Genomic DNA, 18,734 nt, shown 5'->3' with positions numbered 1-18,734 from the left:
CATCTTTTCTTTAAAACATTTCCATTTATGAGGCTCTGCAAAGGTGTGTTGGTGCAGAAAGGGGTGATGGGGCTGGGGTAGTAACCTCGGCTTAGGGGCTGGGGGTCCTCTGCAGAATGGGTCTGGGCGAGAGACTGGGTCATTTCACGGGGCCCATTTAAAATTATGCTTTAAATTCAAAGTAACAATCAGCGTAACCTAGGATTAATCATCCATGGTTGTTACATAGGGAAGAGATTGATTGCTGTACCTATAGCACAGCTTAACTGTGTGGAATGGATTTAGTGCAGTAAAACATCTTTTTGCACAGAGGGACACCACTTTCCCTCTTTTTTTCCCTAGTACTACCTGAAGTTGCTCCAGATTTGCACATCTAATGGTTTTAGTAGTGGACATGCCTCATCCAAGTAGCAAGCAATAAGATTTCCACTAGCCTGGAGGGGATGTGCCTCTATCATTTTCTGAAAGTGCAGGGCAAAGGGGACAGGAGGGCGTTACATGCACGGGTACAGTGTCCCTCGGAGAGCTGCTGGCTCTGTTACCAGCACCTGAACCCGATCACAGCAGTCTTCACCTCAGTACACAGGAACAAGGGCAAAGCAGTGTTTGAGTGCCGGACCCATATCACCTCCTGGCTTTATTCCAGATGCTGTTCTTTTTCCTGGGGAAAATTGTGAAGAGAAAACCGACCATCTCGCTGCTGTTAACGATCTGATTATTTCTGAGTAACGCGATACACGACCACCTGCACACCAAGTAATCAAGCGTGCAGCAAAGAAAAGGTTGCAGTGGGCAAACCCGCTCTGCCCTCAGATGTCGTACCCGCTTGCTGGAGGTGGAGCTGGGCTGCCTCCGAGCTGTGCCGTGTGTCACTTGATTTAAGTCAAAGCCCCTCACCACCACCCTGGCTGCATTCCTCCAAACAAGGCTGGAGTAGCTCTTCGCCCCTCCTGTCCCCTTCTGCCCAGCTCTGCTTTTTTGTGGAGCGAGCCTCACTGAAGCTCGGTTGTTGTGTCAGTAAGCGCAGGTCTTCTGGCCTCTCGGCACCCCACAAGGAGCTGAGATTTCTGCAGGGCGAGACCCGAGGACGTGTGTTACACGGCTGCTTTCTGACTTGCAGGCGGGAGATACGGCGCTCCACGTGGCTGCTGCCCTAAATCATAGGAAGGTGGTGAAGCTGTTGCTGGAGGCAGGGGCTGATACGTCAGTTGTCAACAATGTAAGTAGGACGTGGAACTCCCCTGGTATTTTGTGTTCGTGCAGACTCTTCAACACTCCAGTGCTGGCAGAAAATATTTGGGTGTTGAAGTCAATCTGGGCACATGGAAGCAGTTAGTCACTTCACTCTTTTGCACAGGGCACGTACTAACCTCAGGTGGAGAAATCCCCCATTTCCAGTGTTTTGAAGGAAATGCTGTTGTCTTTTTCCTCTCAGGCAGGTCAGACCCCTCTAGAGGTCGCCAGACAGCACAATAACCCCGAGGTTGCTCTTCTGCTCACTAAAGCATCCCAGGTAGGTCGCAAATGTCTTTTGTTGGCAGTAAACCCTGGCCCTGACACAGGCGGGGCTGAGACCGGTTATCCCCAAGGGGCCACAACGCCGTAGTCTTAGTCTTCTGCCATGAAAGGTGCCTATGTTTCTGTTGGGTGTTGCATAAATGCCTGCTCTTCTTGGCCCATCAGCATCTGGGAGCGCTCTCTCCTTTCTATATTGCCTTTTAGTAGAGGTGAAAACTCATCTGCTTTATTTCTTGGCTTCTGTATCGGGAAGGAGCATGACATCCCTGAGTAACAGTGCCGCCTGCCTCCAGGTCTCACGCTTCAATCGAGGAAGAAGCCTGAGGAAAAAGAGGGAGAGGCTGAAGGAGGAGAGGCGAGCTCAGTCGGTGCCACGGGATGAGGTGGTACAGAGCAAGGTACAGCCTGGCATTATCAGCTCTGTCTGCTGCACAGAGGGAGCGTGAATAAAAGCCACTGGGGCAAAATCTGTCTGGATCTGTCACTTGGGTGTGATAGCAGCAGCTCCCTGCATGGGACAGCCAGGGGAGGCCAGCTGTGTTCTGCTGCTAGGTGCCCACCCGTGTGTGCAGAGCAGCTCAAGACCAGGAGATGGAAGAAAACTCCTTTTCCCTGTCTCCCCAACTGCTCTGACCTCCCTGTCTCTGCTCCAAGCAGGGCAGCGTCTCGGCTGCTGACGACTCCCAGAGCAGCGACCAGCCACCACAGAGGAAAATAGATCTGAAGGATGAGCCCCGGTCAGCCTCTCCGGATCCCAAAGGGAAGAAGAGCAAAAAGAAAAAGCCAAAGGAGAAGGTACCAGTAGATTTAAAACAGTGGAGAGAGACGGGATCGTTGTTGAGTACGGGTGTCCCTTTGGTGTGGCAGTGAGCCAGGGCACCGGCTCTGCCCTGCTCACGGGGCGGAGGCAGCCTTTGGACAAAACTGATTTCTGGTGGGGAATTTCTCCTGTTGAGGGTCACATAAGCTGGGTTTGTGCAGAAATCTGTTTTTTGTGCTGACAAAAACCAAGATTGTGGTGAGTAGTGCAGCTGGATATGTGTTTTAATCAAGTTTTTGCTGTAATTATCAAAAAGGATTTTTGATAAAAGGATTTCCCACCAGGAGTAGTTTACTACGGGGGTCATAAGCAGGTAAAGTGTTGCTTGTGCTTTACGCAGGTTTCAGCGCTCTCCGACCCCACTTCCCCGGCCGATCAGCAGACACTCCCTCGGCCCCAGCAGAACTTGCCTAAGCGCAGAAGTAAACATCACTGCTCCTCTCCGCCGCCTCCCCACGAGGTCCGAGCCTACCAGCTGTACACCCTCTACCGAGGGAAGGATGGGAAGGTGATGCAGGTGAGCGAGCCGCTGCCTTGTGGAGGGAGGCACGCGTGGCTGGGGCACGATCAGATAGAAAATGCACTCTGTCAGCTGCATGTCGTGGGTATGAAATAACGACCGCGGATTTGTTTTCCTTGCTTGGGCTTCGGTTGTGTTTTGGCATGAAACCAGGCAAACAGCAAGATGCTTTTATGTATGCTAAGGAAGGGGTAAGGAGTTTTGCCCCAAAAAGTAGTAACTTCTTGGAGACAAGGTGTGAACAGTGATTGGGAATGGCACTGGAACGTAAAGGATGCACTTTGAAATATTAGGATTTCTGCTAGGAAAGGCAAAAGAGGTTTTCCAATGAAAATAAATGAAAGTCGTGTGAGCACTGACACTACTTAAACCCAGTGCTCGAGTATACTCCATACATTGTTTCAATTCTTTGTTTATTGCAGCAAGTCTTTGGGGATTCTGGGATTACTGGAGACAGGAGCTGTAGAGAAATTGGCTTACAGACCAGGAGTAGCAGCTCATGTACATTTATTTCAGTTAAGAAATGGTTATTTTACTCCACTCAGTTTATTTTATTCTGCTAGTACTTACCAGTTCACATTTCTGTGACAGCATGAAATCAGTCAGCAAATTACCCCGTAGACATTGCAAACATCTGCACCGTTGTTTTCTTAATGTTGCCTCCCTGCACCTCTGGGAGATCAATTCTTTCATTTCATTAACTTTTCACATCCCTCCACAGCTATCCTTGTTCCCTAGCTGGAAAGAAATTCAGGAGATCAGTCAAGTCAGGCTTCAGAGGCTTTCTACGCCTTGTTTTCCAACATCTCACTGTGTAACGCTGGGGAAGTTTCCAGGCAGAGGCATTATGGGATTATCCTAATAGGACAGGAAGAAAGGAAGGAGGACTTCTCAGATGTTAAAAAGAGGATGTCCCTACCCCTAGGATGTGATGGTAGGATGGAGGATGGGCAGGTAGGAAAGATCTAGGGAGCAGGAAGAAAGGTGTAGGGAGCAGGTAGGATTTGTATACAAATCTAATCTATTAACAAAGATGAGCTTAATGCAGACAGACGCCCTTCCAAGCATGTCCTGAAAATACAGGACGCTCCTTTCTCCCCTTCTTTTTAGCCTGTCTTCTTTGATGCCCTCAGGCCCTGAACGGCAAACAGAATGTCTTAAGTACGTGCATTTCTGAAACTTTCTCTAGCACGCCACAAATTGACCCACCGTCCCCTGCCAAGGGAACAACCCCTGCTTTGTGAAACAGCACCGTAGGGCTGGAGGAGAGAGGCTGGGCTCCAGACACCCTCGAAGGAGCCAGTTTCTGCCTGAAGACTTCAGAGGAAGCCCGTGAGGATTAGCTGTCCTTGCCTAAGGGAGCCTTTGGTCACCATCTCCCTGAGAGAATTAGATGTGGTCAGTGCAGCTCCCCGTGCAGGGTCGGTGTCACACGGGTCAAAGGAAGGCAGCTGGAAGGTCAGCCAGATGCCTGCAGGGTGACGGGAGGCAGGAGAAGTGAGACCTTGCCTCGCAGTACAAAAAATGAGTACATGATTGGCATTAGGTTAAAAAAATGCATGTAAAACCACACAAAACCGCACAAAAATCAGACTGTACAACTCAGGATGACAGCACTGAGACGAGGGTACAGGTCTGCCAGGTGCTGCCCTCTCATACGGCGCACAGTCAGTACCACAGCATGTATGAGCTAACCTCACTGCTGCTCGTAGCCCCAGCAGTAGGATTTGTGCATATAGATGAGATCAATCCTTTTATGGTCTCTGTTTTTCCAACGAATGTACTGTTTGCTGAGCTGTAAGATACTACGAGGAGGGTGAGAGATGGTACATGGTTCAAAAGAGCTCAATAGTGACTCAAAGAAGCTGTGATGCTGTTCCAAGTGCACTAAGAGGACAGCAGGATGTAGCAAGCAAATGTTTTACTCTTTTCAGGCGCCAATAAATGGATGTCGTTGTGAGCCCCTGATAAATAAACTGGAGAATCAGCTGGAGGCAACCGTGGAGGAGATAAAAGCTGAGTTTGGGACAGTACAAGATAAGATGAATATTAAGCTGGGCCAGATGGAAAGCAAAACTCAACATCAAGTAAGAATATGACCCGGAGGTCTGTATGCCCAAAAGATTATTAGAAACATATCCTAAGCGTAATGAGTATTTTCATTGTCATGGTTCATTTATGGCTTCTTGCATTGTAAAAATGAACCTGAAAGCTAATACTCAAGACCAGGGAACTGTGACATTCCACAGGGATCTAATGTTGCAAGCTGGGGTCTTGAGAAAAACACATTTAATGCACAAGTGGCTTCAGGTGCTTCTTTAGACAATAAATCTAAACTGCTGGAGGGAAACTTGGAGAATGCTGTCCTACAGCTGTTAGTTTCGTAACGGTAAAAAAAAACCCTTGTTGAATTCTCCTTACACTGACGTTCCAGATCCTTTAAATTACTTTTATTTTTTTTTTCATTAAATAATTTTGCGATCGGACCTCTCTGCAAGCTACATCAAATTGTAGTTGGCACCATTCCTAGAAACGAAGACTGAAAGACAGAGTGTACTTTGACTTGCAAGGTCCACAGATGGAGTTTTGTTTTTTTAACGTGATCGCCTTGGCTAAATCATGTTTTTTTTCCCCAGCTCCGTGTTTTAGACAAGCTGATGGCAGAGCGGCTGTCCGCAGAGAGAACAGAGTGCCTTCATCGCCTGCAGCAGCACACGGAGCTGGAAAAAAACGAGGGAGAGAAACGGCAGGTAGGGCTTGAAACGGCTCCGCCCTCTTAGCTCAGGTGGATCAGCACAGGAGTTTTGTTCCAGCAAGCAGAGAGAAGAGCGGAGAGTTACCTAAACTGCTGGAACAGGCAAAGGGACTTCAGAGAACAAATTATTCCTGTTCACCACCTGAGTCTCTAACCGAACATGTAAAGCTTTTGTGTTAGAATCGGGCAGTGTGAAATCCAGTCTGACTGTTGTAATTTAATTTGGTGGGCCTGAAGGTGGGATCTCTAAGGTATCTTTTTTTCTTTTTCTTTTTTTCCTAACGTAGTGCTTTGCAGAAACTCCTACGCCTAAATTTGTACCAGTTGTGCTTTAGCTTTCCCTTAGTTGTAGGCTGTCTGCGGTAACATCTGCAAAGAGTCACAAAAGCATAAGGTCCCTGTTGATCCTTCTGTTTCTCATTCATTTGGTTGTGTGCCTTGGAAATCTCCCCCTTCTCAGTCTCATCTATTTTTCCCCTACAAATTAAAGGCTGCTGTTCTTCCCCGACCTTGGCAACAGCACGCCATCTCCAGGCTCTGTACTACTGCCAGTAGGCGACTTCTTTTTACAGGCTTGTTAACCAACATTACAAGAGTAACTGCTCCAGCAGAGAGCCAGCTCTTGCTCCTCTTGTTTCGGCACAAACTCACTATTAAAACATGACAGGAAATTGTATTTCTCCACTCTCAATAAGCTTAAAACACAATTTGTTTTCTCATTGCTGGGGTTCCTCTAAGAATTAATAAATGAATACACTTTGTTCTAGTAAAAGGTCATGGCATGTTGTAAGACAGTTCCAAATGTTTGTTAAAAGGCTGGCTGCTGTGATAATCCCAGCATAAAATACCGATCAAGCTACTTGGTCTCACGCCCACAGAACAGTTTTCTCCAAATAAAAGCACTTGCACTCAAAAAGCCTGAGTTTTTTTCACAGTAAGATACGTAAGTATGGTATTGGCTTCTGTGATGTCCTAGGCTTGTGCTCCCAGAGGACTTGAAATAGCCATTAAGTGGTATCAGCTGTCCGTGTGCTGCTGAGTCCAGCTGCAGCTACTGAAAAACCAAGCTGGCCTTTTCTAAATGCAGGGACTAAGTGCTCAAGCTCGTCAGAGGTTCTGACCCAAATTCACGATGCCATGTGCATACCAGGGAAAAGAGCTGCTCCTTTTTTAAATGATCACTGGCAAATGCCCCTGCAGTTGACACTTATATTAAGCACTTCTGTAGCTTAAAAGCTGTTAGTAATTTATCACGTGGTGTTGGGCTCATCTTTATCACCAAATGAACAGAAGAGCAGAGGTTGGTACAAGGCTGTGTCCCAGAAGTGTCTGATTTTAATTTCACTCTTAAAAAAAAAAATGGCAGCTCTGAGCACATGATGCTCCTTACACTTGGAAAGTGCTTTTTGTTTTATGATGAAGTAAGTCAGCCCTGATCAGAAGACTTGGAATTGTATTTGATGTAGAATATTCAAATATAACAGGAGGTAGCGTGGACTAAAGCAGGGCCTTTCCTTAGCTAATGTGTATTTCCTCACCTGTTCTGATTTGCAGCACTAAATACTCCTCATTGCAGCATACATGTCTGTCCGGGCATCTAAGCCCACTGGTACCAGGCTTAGTTTGTCCTTGCTGCACACGCTGAGCAGCCCAGCAACCACAGGCTGTAACACCAGCATCACGTAACGTGTATCCCCTTCCTCGCAGATGTCCCTGGTCGATGAGCTGAAGACCTGGTGCATGCTGAAGATTCAGAATCTGGAGCTGAAGCTTTCTGGAGATTCCAGGTCATCGAGACCCAAATCAACGCTGTCCACCTGTGAGTCCCTGGCCGAGACCCTGGACACGGAGAACAACCCCCACAGCGCCAAGGACTGCAAAGCCCCCCAGCCCCTGCTGCAGTCGGAGGGCTCCCACCAGCACTCCTGTGCCACCCTGCCCAACAGCCTCTCGGAAGACGGGGGAAGGAGCAGAGGCCCGGGGCCAGAACAGAGCTTCGGACAACAGTTCTGCGTGCAGCAGGATGGTGCCTCAGGTACAGCCCTGTCAGGCACTTCGGTCACGTGCATCCAAAGGCAAGCTCATTGACTAACGGGGGGATACTTGTATTCCCACCGCAGATACTAACGCTGGCCGTGTGCTCTCCCCCATCTGTGTGCAGAGCGGCTTGGAACATGCTTCAAGGCAGCCAGTGGGAATATTTAAATTTTATTTTTACTTAGGTGGAATTGCACGGGATCTTCCTAATGTTGCCACTGTGGCTTTGAAGCCAGGACTTCTGATGCTCCGAATACTTACTGAAATTTCTTCAGCTTCTCAGTCAGAGTTACTTCAGCCCTGGCTGTCAGGAAGGTGCACAACTTATCCAAAATCCACTGAAGAAAGCACGCTGTTTTAAGTGCTTTTCACACGTATGGATCCTGTAATGGCAGGGTGCAAGGATGTGAATCTAAAATACTCATTTCCCTTGTTAATATTTAAACTACAGGGATATAGAAAAATATCTTCCACTTTTCTTTTTAATTATAAGTTCATTATGGAATGGGAAAAAACACAGCTGAAAACACTGAAGCCCATTCAGGGATCGTAGGCACCTGAGGACAGAGAAGACCTTGGTTCAAGCCACGTCTCTGTGCTTGACCAAGGAAGTGTCTGAGTAAAATGAAACAGCCAGAATGCAATTCCAGCCCAGGCCTCCGCGTGCAGGGAGAGCACTATCAAAGCCGTGGGCTTCTGTAAAATATATCCCTGTATACACCCTATTGTATCATTATCAATATCCCCTGACTCTGAAGATACAAAAAACTAGTAGAATCCTCTACCACGCACACACCGCATGGTACATGGGGAACGCCGGCATCCAGCACACGTAGTACAGCTAGGGCTTTTGAACGCTGCAGTGCGTGCCTGTGGCTTTTCTAAATGCGTGTTTTTATTCTATAGGTGCAGAGCAGCAGCTGATCCCTGCTGGACCAGCGGCTTCTTCAGCCCCCGCTCCAGACGTCCGGCCAAAGGACAAAGCCGGCAGTGCCAGCGCATTCCAGAGGTTTCAGCAGGAGCTGCCCCCCGCCGAGCTCGTGGGCTCCAAACTGCGACACGTAAAGGTTCAGGCTGCTCTGCAGCCCTTGGCCGAGCCCCCAAAGGCCGACCCGCAGAGCAGCTACTTCATCGACAGAGGAACTCAGACGAAGAAATCCAGCAAGGGCGGGCAGCCGAGGCACAAAGCGCTGCACCACGCGGGGGCTCATCAGAGCCAGGAGCCACCGCTGCCCGCAGGGCAGCCGCCCGCCCCTCCGCTCAGAGACACCTCGCAGGCCCTGGAGATAACCCAGTACTTCTTTGAGGCCGTTTCCACTCAGATGGAGAAGTGGTACGAACGGAAGATTGAGGAAGCCCGGTGCCAAGCTAACCAGAAAGCTCAGCAAGACAAAGCTGCGCTCAAGGAGCACATCAGGAGCTTAGAGGAGGAGCTCAGTAAGTTAAGGACTAAGGTGCAGAAAGACAGCTAGCATTCACCAGGCGGGGCAAGGCGAGCAGCAGGACTCACTTGGGAACCTGCTGTGCAGGAATCTGGGCTACTCTAGATACGTACTTGTAGTGCCTGGCACGTCCAAACAAAATGCTCTTTTTTCAGGAGTAGAAATAACTTTGGCAACTCCAGAACCAAGGAGCTTCATATGCAGACTATACCCATGACCAGATGCTGCAGATTAGATCCTTTCCTCGTTATTTCCCAGAGCCCGTTATATTTTGCACTCCCGATTTTCAGGTGCTGCTTGAAAACATATTGCATTATAAACCAAAACCACGTTCAGGAAAGGGAATTTTATTTCCACGTAAGTCAGGTGCGGCGAGAGGGTTCCGCTGTACACCTCACATAAACCTGATACCAATACTGAAATAAATCCCAGCTGTTTGAGAGCTTTTGGCTGGGTCAGCAGTGATGCAGCGACTCCTTGGTGCTGAAGGGCTGTTGATCCTGCTGCAGCTACTCCCCACGGCCTCTCTCTGGTCAGCAGAGCAAAGCTCAAGTGGGGAAAAGTGCGGGTCTCCTGGGGGGAGAGGCCAAGCACCCTCTGAGGTGAGCTGCCCCGTTAGGTACGGCGGCTTCTGTTGCCACGTTGCTTTTCTTTCGGTTTACATTATTAAAATAAATGCTAAATTAGGCTTTTTTAATGGTGTCCTGGCAGCAAAGCTCCTCGTGGTTACGCAGCTGTGGGGGCCGTATCGAGTGAGCCGACTGAGCAGTTTTGTTTAGGGCATGGCTGGCAAGTATTTCACCATCACCACACTCTACTTGCTAAGGGTAGTTTTTATGGAAAGCGCTTTTCCTTCAAGCAGCAAGTGGCTGAATTCGCTGAAGAAGCTTGAAAGCCGTCCTGTAAGGAAGTGGAAGCTTGGTTCCCTGTATGCAGACATTTCTTTTTCTGTAGGGTCAGGCTTTCCTCCCAGCTGCCTTGTCTGGACTGTCTTCCTTTGTTCCCTCGGAACGATTCTGCTCTCTGTTCCCCTCCACCCCCCCGTATCTCTAAAGACTGGGCCCTGGTGAATCGCCAGGTTTCAGGACTGCTTTCACACAGTCCCACAAAACAGAACTCAGCAACATTTTTCCAATTTTTATGGATGTTTTGCAATAAAAATCAAAGCTTGCAATGACTGTTTCTGACAGCCTCCAAGTCGTAATTCACAGAGGGTTGCTTTCAGTTGTGTTCGTTCCAGCAGTAACCCCTAAATTCATCAGCCACGTCTGGGTCCCGGTGTGCTGCGTGAAGAGAGGCACCCTAACTCGTACCTGCCTCCCTGCAGGGTTCCGTGTACCTCTGGGAAGGCTCCACGGGATGCTCTTGATACGAGTTAATGTGCTGAACAGCCGGTGACGGAACACTTGTACAAAACCAATTCAAATACGAGATGGTACCAGATGCCAAGGAGAAAGATACGTATTTTCTTCTATGCCGTGGAGCCCCCAAATTAATACAAAATACTTTCCAGTATTGACGATACCATTAACAAATTAGCAGATAAGCTTTTTGTGTTCTTAGCAGATGTATAAAGCAAAGAAGAACTGTATTATATAACTATTTTTAAAAACTCCTATTAATGCACTATCGAAGCAAGACGTGTGCGTGCAGTTATGGCAACACTAGGTTTATTGCTCTGACTTCCGTAGTCATATAGACACTTTCGTATGTTTACAATTTTGTTTAAGCTACTGTAGGAATGCAGAAGCATGCTATTTAAGTTTTACATCCCCTTGATAAAGTGACTTGTTTTGCCAAGTAATTAAAATAAGTGTTGCTCAGAATCCTGGCGTTGCAATGTTTTCCATCCAGAGAAAATAGACAAAATCCTGGCACTGCATTCAGAAGGGAGAGGAGGAAACTGGACTGCAAAAGTCCAAGCTTTTGTGTCTGTGGCTATAAAACACGGGAGCCAGGTCTGCCAGTTATCGTGGGGTGAGGCTGCAGGGACTGAGCACCGCCGTTACCGATGCACTCCCCCGGCACCGCGGAGGCTGCTGCACGCTGCTGGCACAGGCGCCTGACCTCGCACAAGTGCGAGGGAAACACAAAGGCTGTGGGTTTAGCAACCCTCCTGAACACACAAACCTGTGCTGCCGCTACAGGCCTTGCAGCGGTGATTTAAGGCAGTAACTTGACTGCAGAGTTACCGATTTTAGAGGCTTTATGAAGCTAACAAGCGTACTTACTCTAAGGGGAGACGTTTTCTTAAAACTCATTTTCCTACTCGCCTCTGCAGGTCCACCCTCATCCAAAACTACTGAAGAACTGTTAAAAAAAAATATCTCTCGCTCAGGCACACTCACGAGTAAATGCAGGTGCTCTAGCAGAGTATGCTTGGGCTCCTAAAAGTTTCTGGCAGGCAATTTTATCTTGACAGTGCAGAGGCTCACAACGGCTGAATATCGCGGCCCGCAGACCTCAGGAGGTGGGTGAGGTACTTGCAGGGCCATCTGCGCCTGCCAGGAGCTACTCCTGGCCTGCACGACTGGAGCCGCGGGAGGAAGGCAGAGCCTGGTGTCCCCAGGGAAGGAGCCGCGGCCAGGCGGCAGCCTCCGAGCAAGGAAAGGGAAATAAACCACCGAGGGGGAAAGGACGGCTGAACGCGAAGACAAACTGACATCGATCACAGCTTTGTTCAGCACAGCAACTTCAGGGGCACAGCCAACGCCATCAACCACCTTTGTCAACAGCCGGGATAAGAACCCGACACTAGTTTTATACATACATATATATATTTATTTTTATTTTTTCTGCTTTTTGACAACTGCCACTATGGCTTCCCCTCCAGCTGAAAGCCATATGCCTGGTGAAACCAATCACCCGCGCTTTTTTCCCCACCCATTCCCTCCCTCAGAGCAGCACAAAGCATCATGACTTTGGAATCTTAACCCCTAACGCCTTAACTATTTGGAATCATACTGCTCAGGTTTCAGAGAGACCTTCCTCAGTAAAGATGCCACGGTAATGATCAGGACTGCAGGATTATGGCTAACAGAGTTCCAGACATCATCTCCACAAACAAAATGCTCGTTTCCACTCATAGTTTTTTTCTCCCACAAGTATCAGCAGCAGAGAACCAAAACTAACACGTTCTTCCCATTAACTTACCTTATTTCCATTAGTTTGAATTTGTAGAATCTGTTGTAGATGAACACAATGTTGACAGCAGCCCCAGCCCTGCTCGTGCAGCACCAGCTCCGGTGCCCACGTTGTCCAGCACCGTTCAGGCCCAGGAACTGAAGCTGCGGAGCAAGCAGCATGCCCAGGGCTTGTTTGTGTTCACTTTTGGAACATTATTGGCAGGGGAAACAAAACAGAACGATCAGAACACTGAAAACCTGAAAAATAATCCCCACTCACTCATGGAGTTTGGTCAGCCCTAAACAGAAAACATTGGCAAAATTCTGAAAGCACGACTTGAAATGCATGCAGCTACTGTAGAGGATCTGCTGATGCCTAGCTGCTTGTGTCAAGAAAATCCCAAATGCACCTTGGCATTTTCATTAGTAAATTATGTGTCAATATAAGATGCGCTGCAATTCAGGGAGGTAAAGGCATTTTCAAGCTACACGAATTAAAAGTAGTTGTTTCCTATTTGTAATTCTACCTTAAATTGATTTTCAGATACTAGCTTCAAGATACTTCCTATTAACATGGGAATAACCATTTCTGGGGCTAAAAATCTCTCTTTCATTTTCATACATAAAGACATGCCTTTATAAGTTTTATTCAGCTGTAATTGAAAATCAGCATCTACATAAAAAACATTTTCTTAACGTAGTGTTTTGTTTTTTGACACAATTACTTATCCCAAATGCTTCTGCTTGCTTAATTCAGGAAAAAAAAAATCCCTGGCACTGGTAAGGCCGTGACCACTGCAAGTGTTACCACTCAGATGTACCACAGTAGGAAACAGGCAAAATCATCTGGTTTACATTTATTTTCCGTTTCCCTGGCAACACACTTCTGTTGTAATCTGGGGGGCTTTCAGCTTTTCCCACAGCACGTGCTACATCATCGCATCAGTTCTTCGGGGTCTTTTGCGTCTGAGTGATTCCCACATGGAAGAATAACCAAGCCAAGAAGAAGGGGAAGAAAAAAACAAACCAAAACAAAAAGAACACTGTGGTGGATTCCACCTTCAGATATTACCAGGCTGTCATCAGATTGCTGTTATAACCACATTCTGGTTTTCAGTAGATGAAAGTCCAGCTGTCAAAAAAATGACACTCAGGATTTTGCCAGCTTAAGCGTTCTTTGAAGTTCCTGAAGTTGCCTGTTGCCTTGAGTGATCATCATCCTAATTGCATCCTGTAAAACAAAATTGAGGCTACTGAACACACACACCTGTACTCAGATTTTACACAGGTGCATAGATTTTAACACACTGAAGTGTACGTAGCTTCTTACCAGCTGTTGCGATCTATTTCTAGCATGTAAAGTAACACTACAGTTGCTAACGTGGTTAAAAAAACCAGGTGAATAATTAATTTTATCCAATTCCTTAACAATGTGTTTGGGGGCTGGTTATGTCTTTGCTTCAAAACTCAGACGGACTCGATTCAAACTCCTAGTAGTGTTTTCTTTATGCCTGTGTCTGCTGCCTTTGCAAGTATGTAGTGACAACTGCTGATCGGCGTTAAAACAGACGTTTTACAGAACAAGGAGATATTTCCATCAACATTATTTTCTGTGTAAGTATTGTTATGCCTTGTCTGCATAACTCACCCACCAATTCCCTGAGCAGTGGTTAGAAAAAGAAACAAACTAGAAAGCAAAGGACAAAAGACACTGGAGAAATACAAAGGTTTCTGCAATTCAGGCTCATGCGTACAGAAATCCAATTTCAGTTTCATCTATATTTAAGCCACAGAAAACGAAGATAAAAAAATAAGCTATAAAAAAGCCAGAGCATTAGTAAGTTTAGATTAGTTATGCTATTCAATGCGATTTTTCTGATTCTTGCTTTAGGCAAGAGGGATTTGTTTGGTGTTTAGCTTCTTACTCCCAGAACGTTATCTGGAAGTCAGCAAAATATTACCCCCACGAAGAAACAGAAGGGGTGATGTTCAGAGATGCTGAAGTATTTCTTCACAATGCCCCTTAGGAGAAATTAGTGGCAGCAGACTCCTGATGAGCCTTGATGCGACACCCCCGAAACAAAAGCGGGTGGCAAAGCGCAGCACGCAGCAGGCACCGCGCCAGAGGCAACGTGCTTGGGATCGCCTGTTTCCACGCCTCACCTCTTCTGTAGCATCCTTATTTCTCCTGAACTCCTCCCTGGCCCACTCCTGCAAGTAGCGGCGATCTGCCTCGGCAGGGACGTCCCGGAGGGCCCTCAGGACCTTCCTGTAGAGCTGCAGAACCTGCTGCCGCCTCAGGAACTGCCAACAGAGAGATGTCAGCCCGCTGCCCCGCGCCCGGGCACACCCCTGCAAGCTCTGCGGTCAACAGCTCTGTTCTGCTCAGAGGAACAAACGCAGCGCTCCGCAGCTCCCTCCGTAAAGGGCCTCGCGTTGGTTCCCTGCCTGAGAAGCTTAATTTTCGTACGGAGGAACGAGCCAAGCGCCAAATACACGGCACCGGTGTCTGCTCACAGGGAGGCCCCGCTGCCAGAGGCCACCTGCAGCCTTCCCGCACCTGTACCCGCCGCCAACACGAAGGTTTCACCCTCTCCGCGGGTGGGCGAGCCCCGGCCCCGCCACCCGGCCCCGGGCGGGGGAGATAATTCCCATTAACGTGTCGCCGTTCTGCCCGAGCCGCCGGCCCGTACCTGCCTGAGGGTGAGGGCGCCGGGCGGCAGCCGGCCGGCCGCCATCTTGCGCGGCTCCGCCTCCACCGCCCTCAGCGCGGGGCCCGCCCCGGCGGGAGGAGCCCAGCGGCCGCCATTTGCCGCCCCGCGGCAAAAACGATAGCTTACTGGCAGTATTCTTGCACCTCTTTAATAAACATAGCTAAGTTCTGTGGGGTTTTGTTTTCCATCCCAATATATTTTTGCTTACCTACTACAAATACTCAGGATACGTCTGAAATGGCAACACATCCCAGACACTTTCCCTATGATCTAAAAACACCTCGTCCCACGGTTAAATTTCCCAAACCATTTGTACATTTATATACGTTACATGTTTGTATAAAAGAGACCTACATAACCTCGTATAGTACCTGACACTTAAATTCTGAGGGGACACAGTTTCCCTGTCAAGTTCTCTGTATTTAAACAAGTACCCTGAGCATTTTCACTGTCTAAGCAGACCAGGGAGGAATCAAACACCAGACCACTAATCAAAGCTCCACACTGGCACATCCTCAGAAGTGTTGATGTTACATAAATCAGAATACATTTTCATACGAAAATTCAGATTTGTGCACTGCTAGAGAACGCCGTCTATTTCCATGTGACAAATTCAGTTGATCAAAGCTTGAATAAATTAAGAAAAAGGACAGACAGCATGATTACAAACAGTGGTACCTCTTTTTATTAGAACAGACTATGTAAGATGCATAGCTTCTGCAATGAAAAATCATGTCCATGCTTTAAGACATTTTTTTAATGAAACATGTCCTCAGTGTCTGCCTTGGACACTGGGGCAAACGTCACAGTGTGAACTGGTAACACAGGGATTACTATATGGCATTATTCATCAAACTCCCTGATATTATCAGACAAAAATCAGCAACAATTATATCAAATGCGTTTAACTGTAGAGCAGTTTCAAGTATTCAAGTACTTAATTTTTTTTTGGTTGCTTAAAACCATCTGCTTCATCCATTTCCTCCCCCACCCCTTCCCAAAGAGGTGGCCAGCCATCCAGGTGAAGCTGAAGAGAGCTTTTTTGCAAGACAGCTCAAGTACTTCTAACACAGAAATGCCTTCCAAGAAGCAAGACTGATTTTTCTTATTGCAATAGACAGGAGTAGGAATAACTTTACCTCTTTGAACATTACAAATAACTTATTACTTAAAGGAAAAAAAATGTAATACAAGAGAAACTGAAGAAAGTTTTACATCATTTACGTAATAAGCAATGAAAAAACACCGTCTCACTATTGCATAATCTCCTCTGACGAACATGGGAGAATACACCTAAACCATTTTGTTCTCACGCTGTCTGGCTGCCAGAGGGCAGCTCTTGTATGTTAATCCTACTTAAAGAGAGACCTCATGAACCCTCCGATGAAATGCTGTTTCATGTATTTCAGCAGTTTAGCAGCAATAAGGTATTCATTTTGTCGACAAAGTCTACAAAGTGTCCGAGGCAGTCACCAGTTCAAACCACTGTCTGAGTGCATCACTGAGAGTTTCTGGAAGAGCATTCACATCCCGAAGGATCATGTAGAATGGGAATGGAAATTCTTCCATGTAAGATCTGATTTCAGGCAATTCTCCAGGTCCTTTGAATATAGGAACTTTAATGTCCAAAATGGAATCCTGTAAAAAAAAGAACTGATGTGACTACACAACTACATGCATCAATTATTCTATTATTTTTTTTTAATAATTCCTCATCTGTTAAATTAAAGGTTAATAAAGTTTTAATATTGAAAGGCACAAGTATTCAATGGTAAATCAAAGGAAAAGCTGAACACAAAGCTGTTAAATGTTTTGACCCTTTTAGACAAAAGAGCTTTAATCAAGCTTCTGCAATACCAATTTCTATGAAGAAATCCTTCTTTCCTTGGTATTTTATAGCTTCATTTTACTGTTACCACTTTCTTTATGCATTTGGTGCCTTCCCAACACTGTCATCTGTAAGCATTTTAAGGCTAAAATTCAACTTGCATTTGTGCAGTGATTGCATGCAACAAGATTCTTTAGCAATGCTTTTAATTTCAACATTTAAAAAATCAAATTCTTCTTGTAAAGGAACTTCTTAGTTGCTCAATTGTAGCAGCTCAGAAAACTAATAATCCTTGTGAAAAGGGCATTTCACTGCCCAGAATTTTAGCTTGCCAGAATAACTCCGTTAGGTATAATCAGAGCATTGTAATAGTTTATCAGAAAGATAGTTGTTAGTTTTCAACAATAAAGATAACAGATAGGTTTTCTATGAAAAAGGGTATAAATGCAAATTTGAACTACAGAATTAGAAACTTCACCACTTAATTCAAAGTAAAGCTCAACTTTGTTCACTTATTAGAGTCTCCCTGAAAAGCTCCCAGATATTTCAGCTTCCCAGACAAGGAAGTTTGAAAAACTTCTTTTCCAGCTACTAAATATTCTATCCACTTTTCTCAGCTCAGGCACTACTCTCACGCTCTTTTCTGTCCGTTTTTTAGTCTTATACTGGCTCCTGCTGTCATATCAAGTGGAAACTGCTGTCATGAACGATTGTGTTCTATCAAAATTGAGACAGATGAGACAGAAGAATGCATCACTTAGGGTCCCCAGCACAAGGTCACAGATACAGAACAAATCCAGAGGAGGGCCACGAAGATGATCAAGGGGCTGGAGCACCTCTCCTGTGAAGACAGGCTGTGAGAGCTGGGGTTGTTCAGCCAGGAGAAGAGAAGGCTCCGGGGGGACCTTATAGCAGGCTGCCAGTACCTAAAGGGGGCCTACAGGAGCGTTGGAACTAGGTGATCTTTAAGGCCCCTTCCAACCCAAACCATTCTGTGATTCCTTGGTCACTCAAACTTTGACTTTACCAGCCTGCTAGCTACTTCTCTGGTGAAGAAAATCTACAACCGTTTTACTTTAAGATAGGAGTTCCTATTTAGATTTTGTGACATGAAAGCTTTTTTTTTTGTGTGTGTTTAAATACTGAAGAGGATAAACATAAAAATAGGAGGAAATCCTACAATATTTCACACATGAAAAACTGAAGTTGGCCTAAATATCTTTGACCTCTGCAAAAGATGAAACAGCTCTAAAGCACTACAAAGACAAGAAAAAGATTTGCATTGGTTTTCACACAGCACTTGAATACTTTTCCCTTGTTCACTCACTTACCCGGGAATTAGGATTGTCCAACACTACGAAAATAACAAAGATATTGGCATTCTGAGCTGCTTGAACTGCTGCTGTCACTCGTTCCTTGCCTTCCAAGAAAAGTCCTCTTCCATCAGATACAATCAAAAGCAGCTGTGCTGTTTCTTGAGCACAGAAAAAAATAAAAATCCAGTAAATTAGAGTAAGGCATTTAAAAGGCAAGCAGACTTTTTGTTAGCTTTGTGGCTATAATGGGAAACCCCCCCGAGTTTTCCTAAGGAAGTCTTTATCAAGTAGAATTCTGTAACATTAAGCTGCTGTTACAAGTGGGTCAAAGAAACCCGTTGTGTTTTTTTTTCCCACTCTATGAAACCACTGAGATCAACTGGTAAAAAAACAACAAAAAACCACAACTGTCCATCAGTAGCACAAGAAAAAAAAATGCATGAAATACACATAAGGAATTGAGTCAAAGTCTTCTCTTTCATGCCCGGTAGGTGCCTAGGAGTTAAATACCAGATGAATTTTCAGAGTCCAGCCTTGGTAAAGTTGCAGCTACTGCAATGAAATGAAAGGGTCCAAATCTACTCCTCCAAAATCAGGAACCTATGGATGTGTCTATACTAGCGTTTCATTCTGGAACGCAGCACAGTGAGACCGTGCTT

The 18,734-nt window shown here is 46.2% G+C and overlaps 3 protein-coding genes across 13 annotated transcripts in view; 1 reads left to right on the top strand and 2 right to left on the bottom strand.

Annotated features, from left to right (window-relative positions):
- Nucleotides 1-10,918, top strand: part of ANKRD6 (ankyrin repeat domain 6) — a 106,407-nt gene extending 95,489 nt beyond the window's left edge. For 8 of the 9 annotated variants that reach the window (XM_035320261.1, XM_035320255.1, XM_035320256.1 and 5 more), the window contains 9 exons: nt 1,121-1,219; nt 1,436-1,513; nt 1,812-1,916; nt 2,176-2,313; nt 2,679-2,855; nt 4,793-4,945; nt 5,495-5,608; nt 7,321-7,663; nt 8,557-10,918. In XM_035320261.1, the coding sequence (XP_035176152.1) occupies nt 1,121-1,219; nt 1,436-1,513; nt 1,812-1,916; nt 2,176-2,313; nt 2,679-2,855; nt 4,793-4,945; nt 5,495-5,608; nt 7,321-7,663; nt 8,557-9,122 (1,773 nt within the window). In that variant the 3' untranslated portion in view covers nt 9,123-10,918. The remainder of the gene's footprint in view (nt 1-1,120; nt 1,220-1,435; nt 1,514-1,811; nt 1,917-2,175; nt 2,314-2,678; nt 2,856-4,792; nt 4,946-5,494; nt 5,609-7,320; nt 7,664-8,556) is intronic. The other variant, XM_035320254.1, reaches the window with a different exon arrangement.
- Nucleotides 10,919-12,848: 1,930 nt separating this feature from the next.
- On the bottom strand, nt 12,849-14,997 carry LYRM2 (LYR motif containing 2). Its single transcript, XM_035320266.1, has 3 exons — nt 14,911-14,997; nt 14,381-14,521; nt 12,849-13,448 (listed from the first exon to the last, which is right to left on the bottom strand). The coding sequence occupies exons 1-3, from the start codon at nt 14,953-14,955 to the stop codon at nt 13,368-13,370; spliced, it is 267 nt and encodes an 88-aa protein (XP_035176157.1). The 5' UTR covers nt 14,956-14,997; the 3' UTR covers nt 12,849-13,367.
- Nucleotides 14,998-15,593: 596 nt separating this feature from the next.
- The window catches only part of MDN1 (midasin AAA ATPase 1), a 96,310-nt gene continuing 93,169 nt past the window's right edge, over nt 15,594-18,734 (bottom strand). For all 3 annotated transcript variants that reach the window (XM_035320855.1, XM_035320857.1, XM_035320856.1), the window contains exons 101-102: nt 18,091-18,233; nt 15,594-16,569 (exon numbers count right to left, since the gene is read on the bottom strand). In XM_035320855.1, the coding sequence (XP_035176746.1) occupies nt 16,381-16,569; nt 18,091-18,233 (332 nt within the window). In that variant the 3' untranslated portion in view covers nt 15,594-16,380. The remainder of the gene's footprint in view (nt 16,570-18,090; nt 18,234-18,734) is intronic.

The sequence above is a fragment of the Oxyura jamaicensis genome, chromosome 3 (assembly GCF_011077185.1).
Source record: "Oxyura jamaicensis isolate SHBP4307 breed ruddy duck chromosome 3, BPBGC_Ojam_1.0, whole genome shotgun sequence".
NCBI lineage: Eukaryota > Metazoa > Chordata > Aves > Anseriformes > Anatidae > Oxyura > Oxyura jamaicensis.
The sequence above is the reverse complement of the archived record's forward strand: the minus strand, read 5'-3'. Positions and strand labels throughout refer to the sequence as shown.

Bases quoted from the DNA above. Each gene is read 5' to 3' on its own strand.
- LYRM2 (XM_035320266.1), bottom strand. From the start codon at position 14,955: ATGGCGGCCGGCCGGCTGCCGCCCGGCGCCCTCACCCTCAGGCAG. The intron at 14,522-14,910 runs GTACGGGCCGGC...CTCTGTTGGCAG, and splicing joins GCGCCCTCACCCTCAGGCAG to TTCCTGAGGCGGCAGCAGGT. The intron at 13,449-14,380 runs GTGAGGCGTGGA...TTTGTTTTACAG, and splicing joins ATAAGGATGCTACAGAAGAG to GATGCAATTAGGATGATGAT.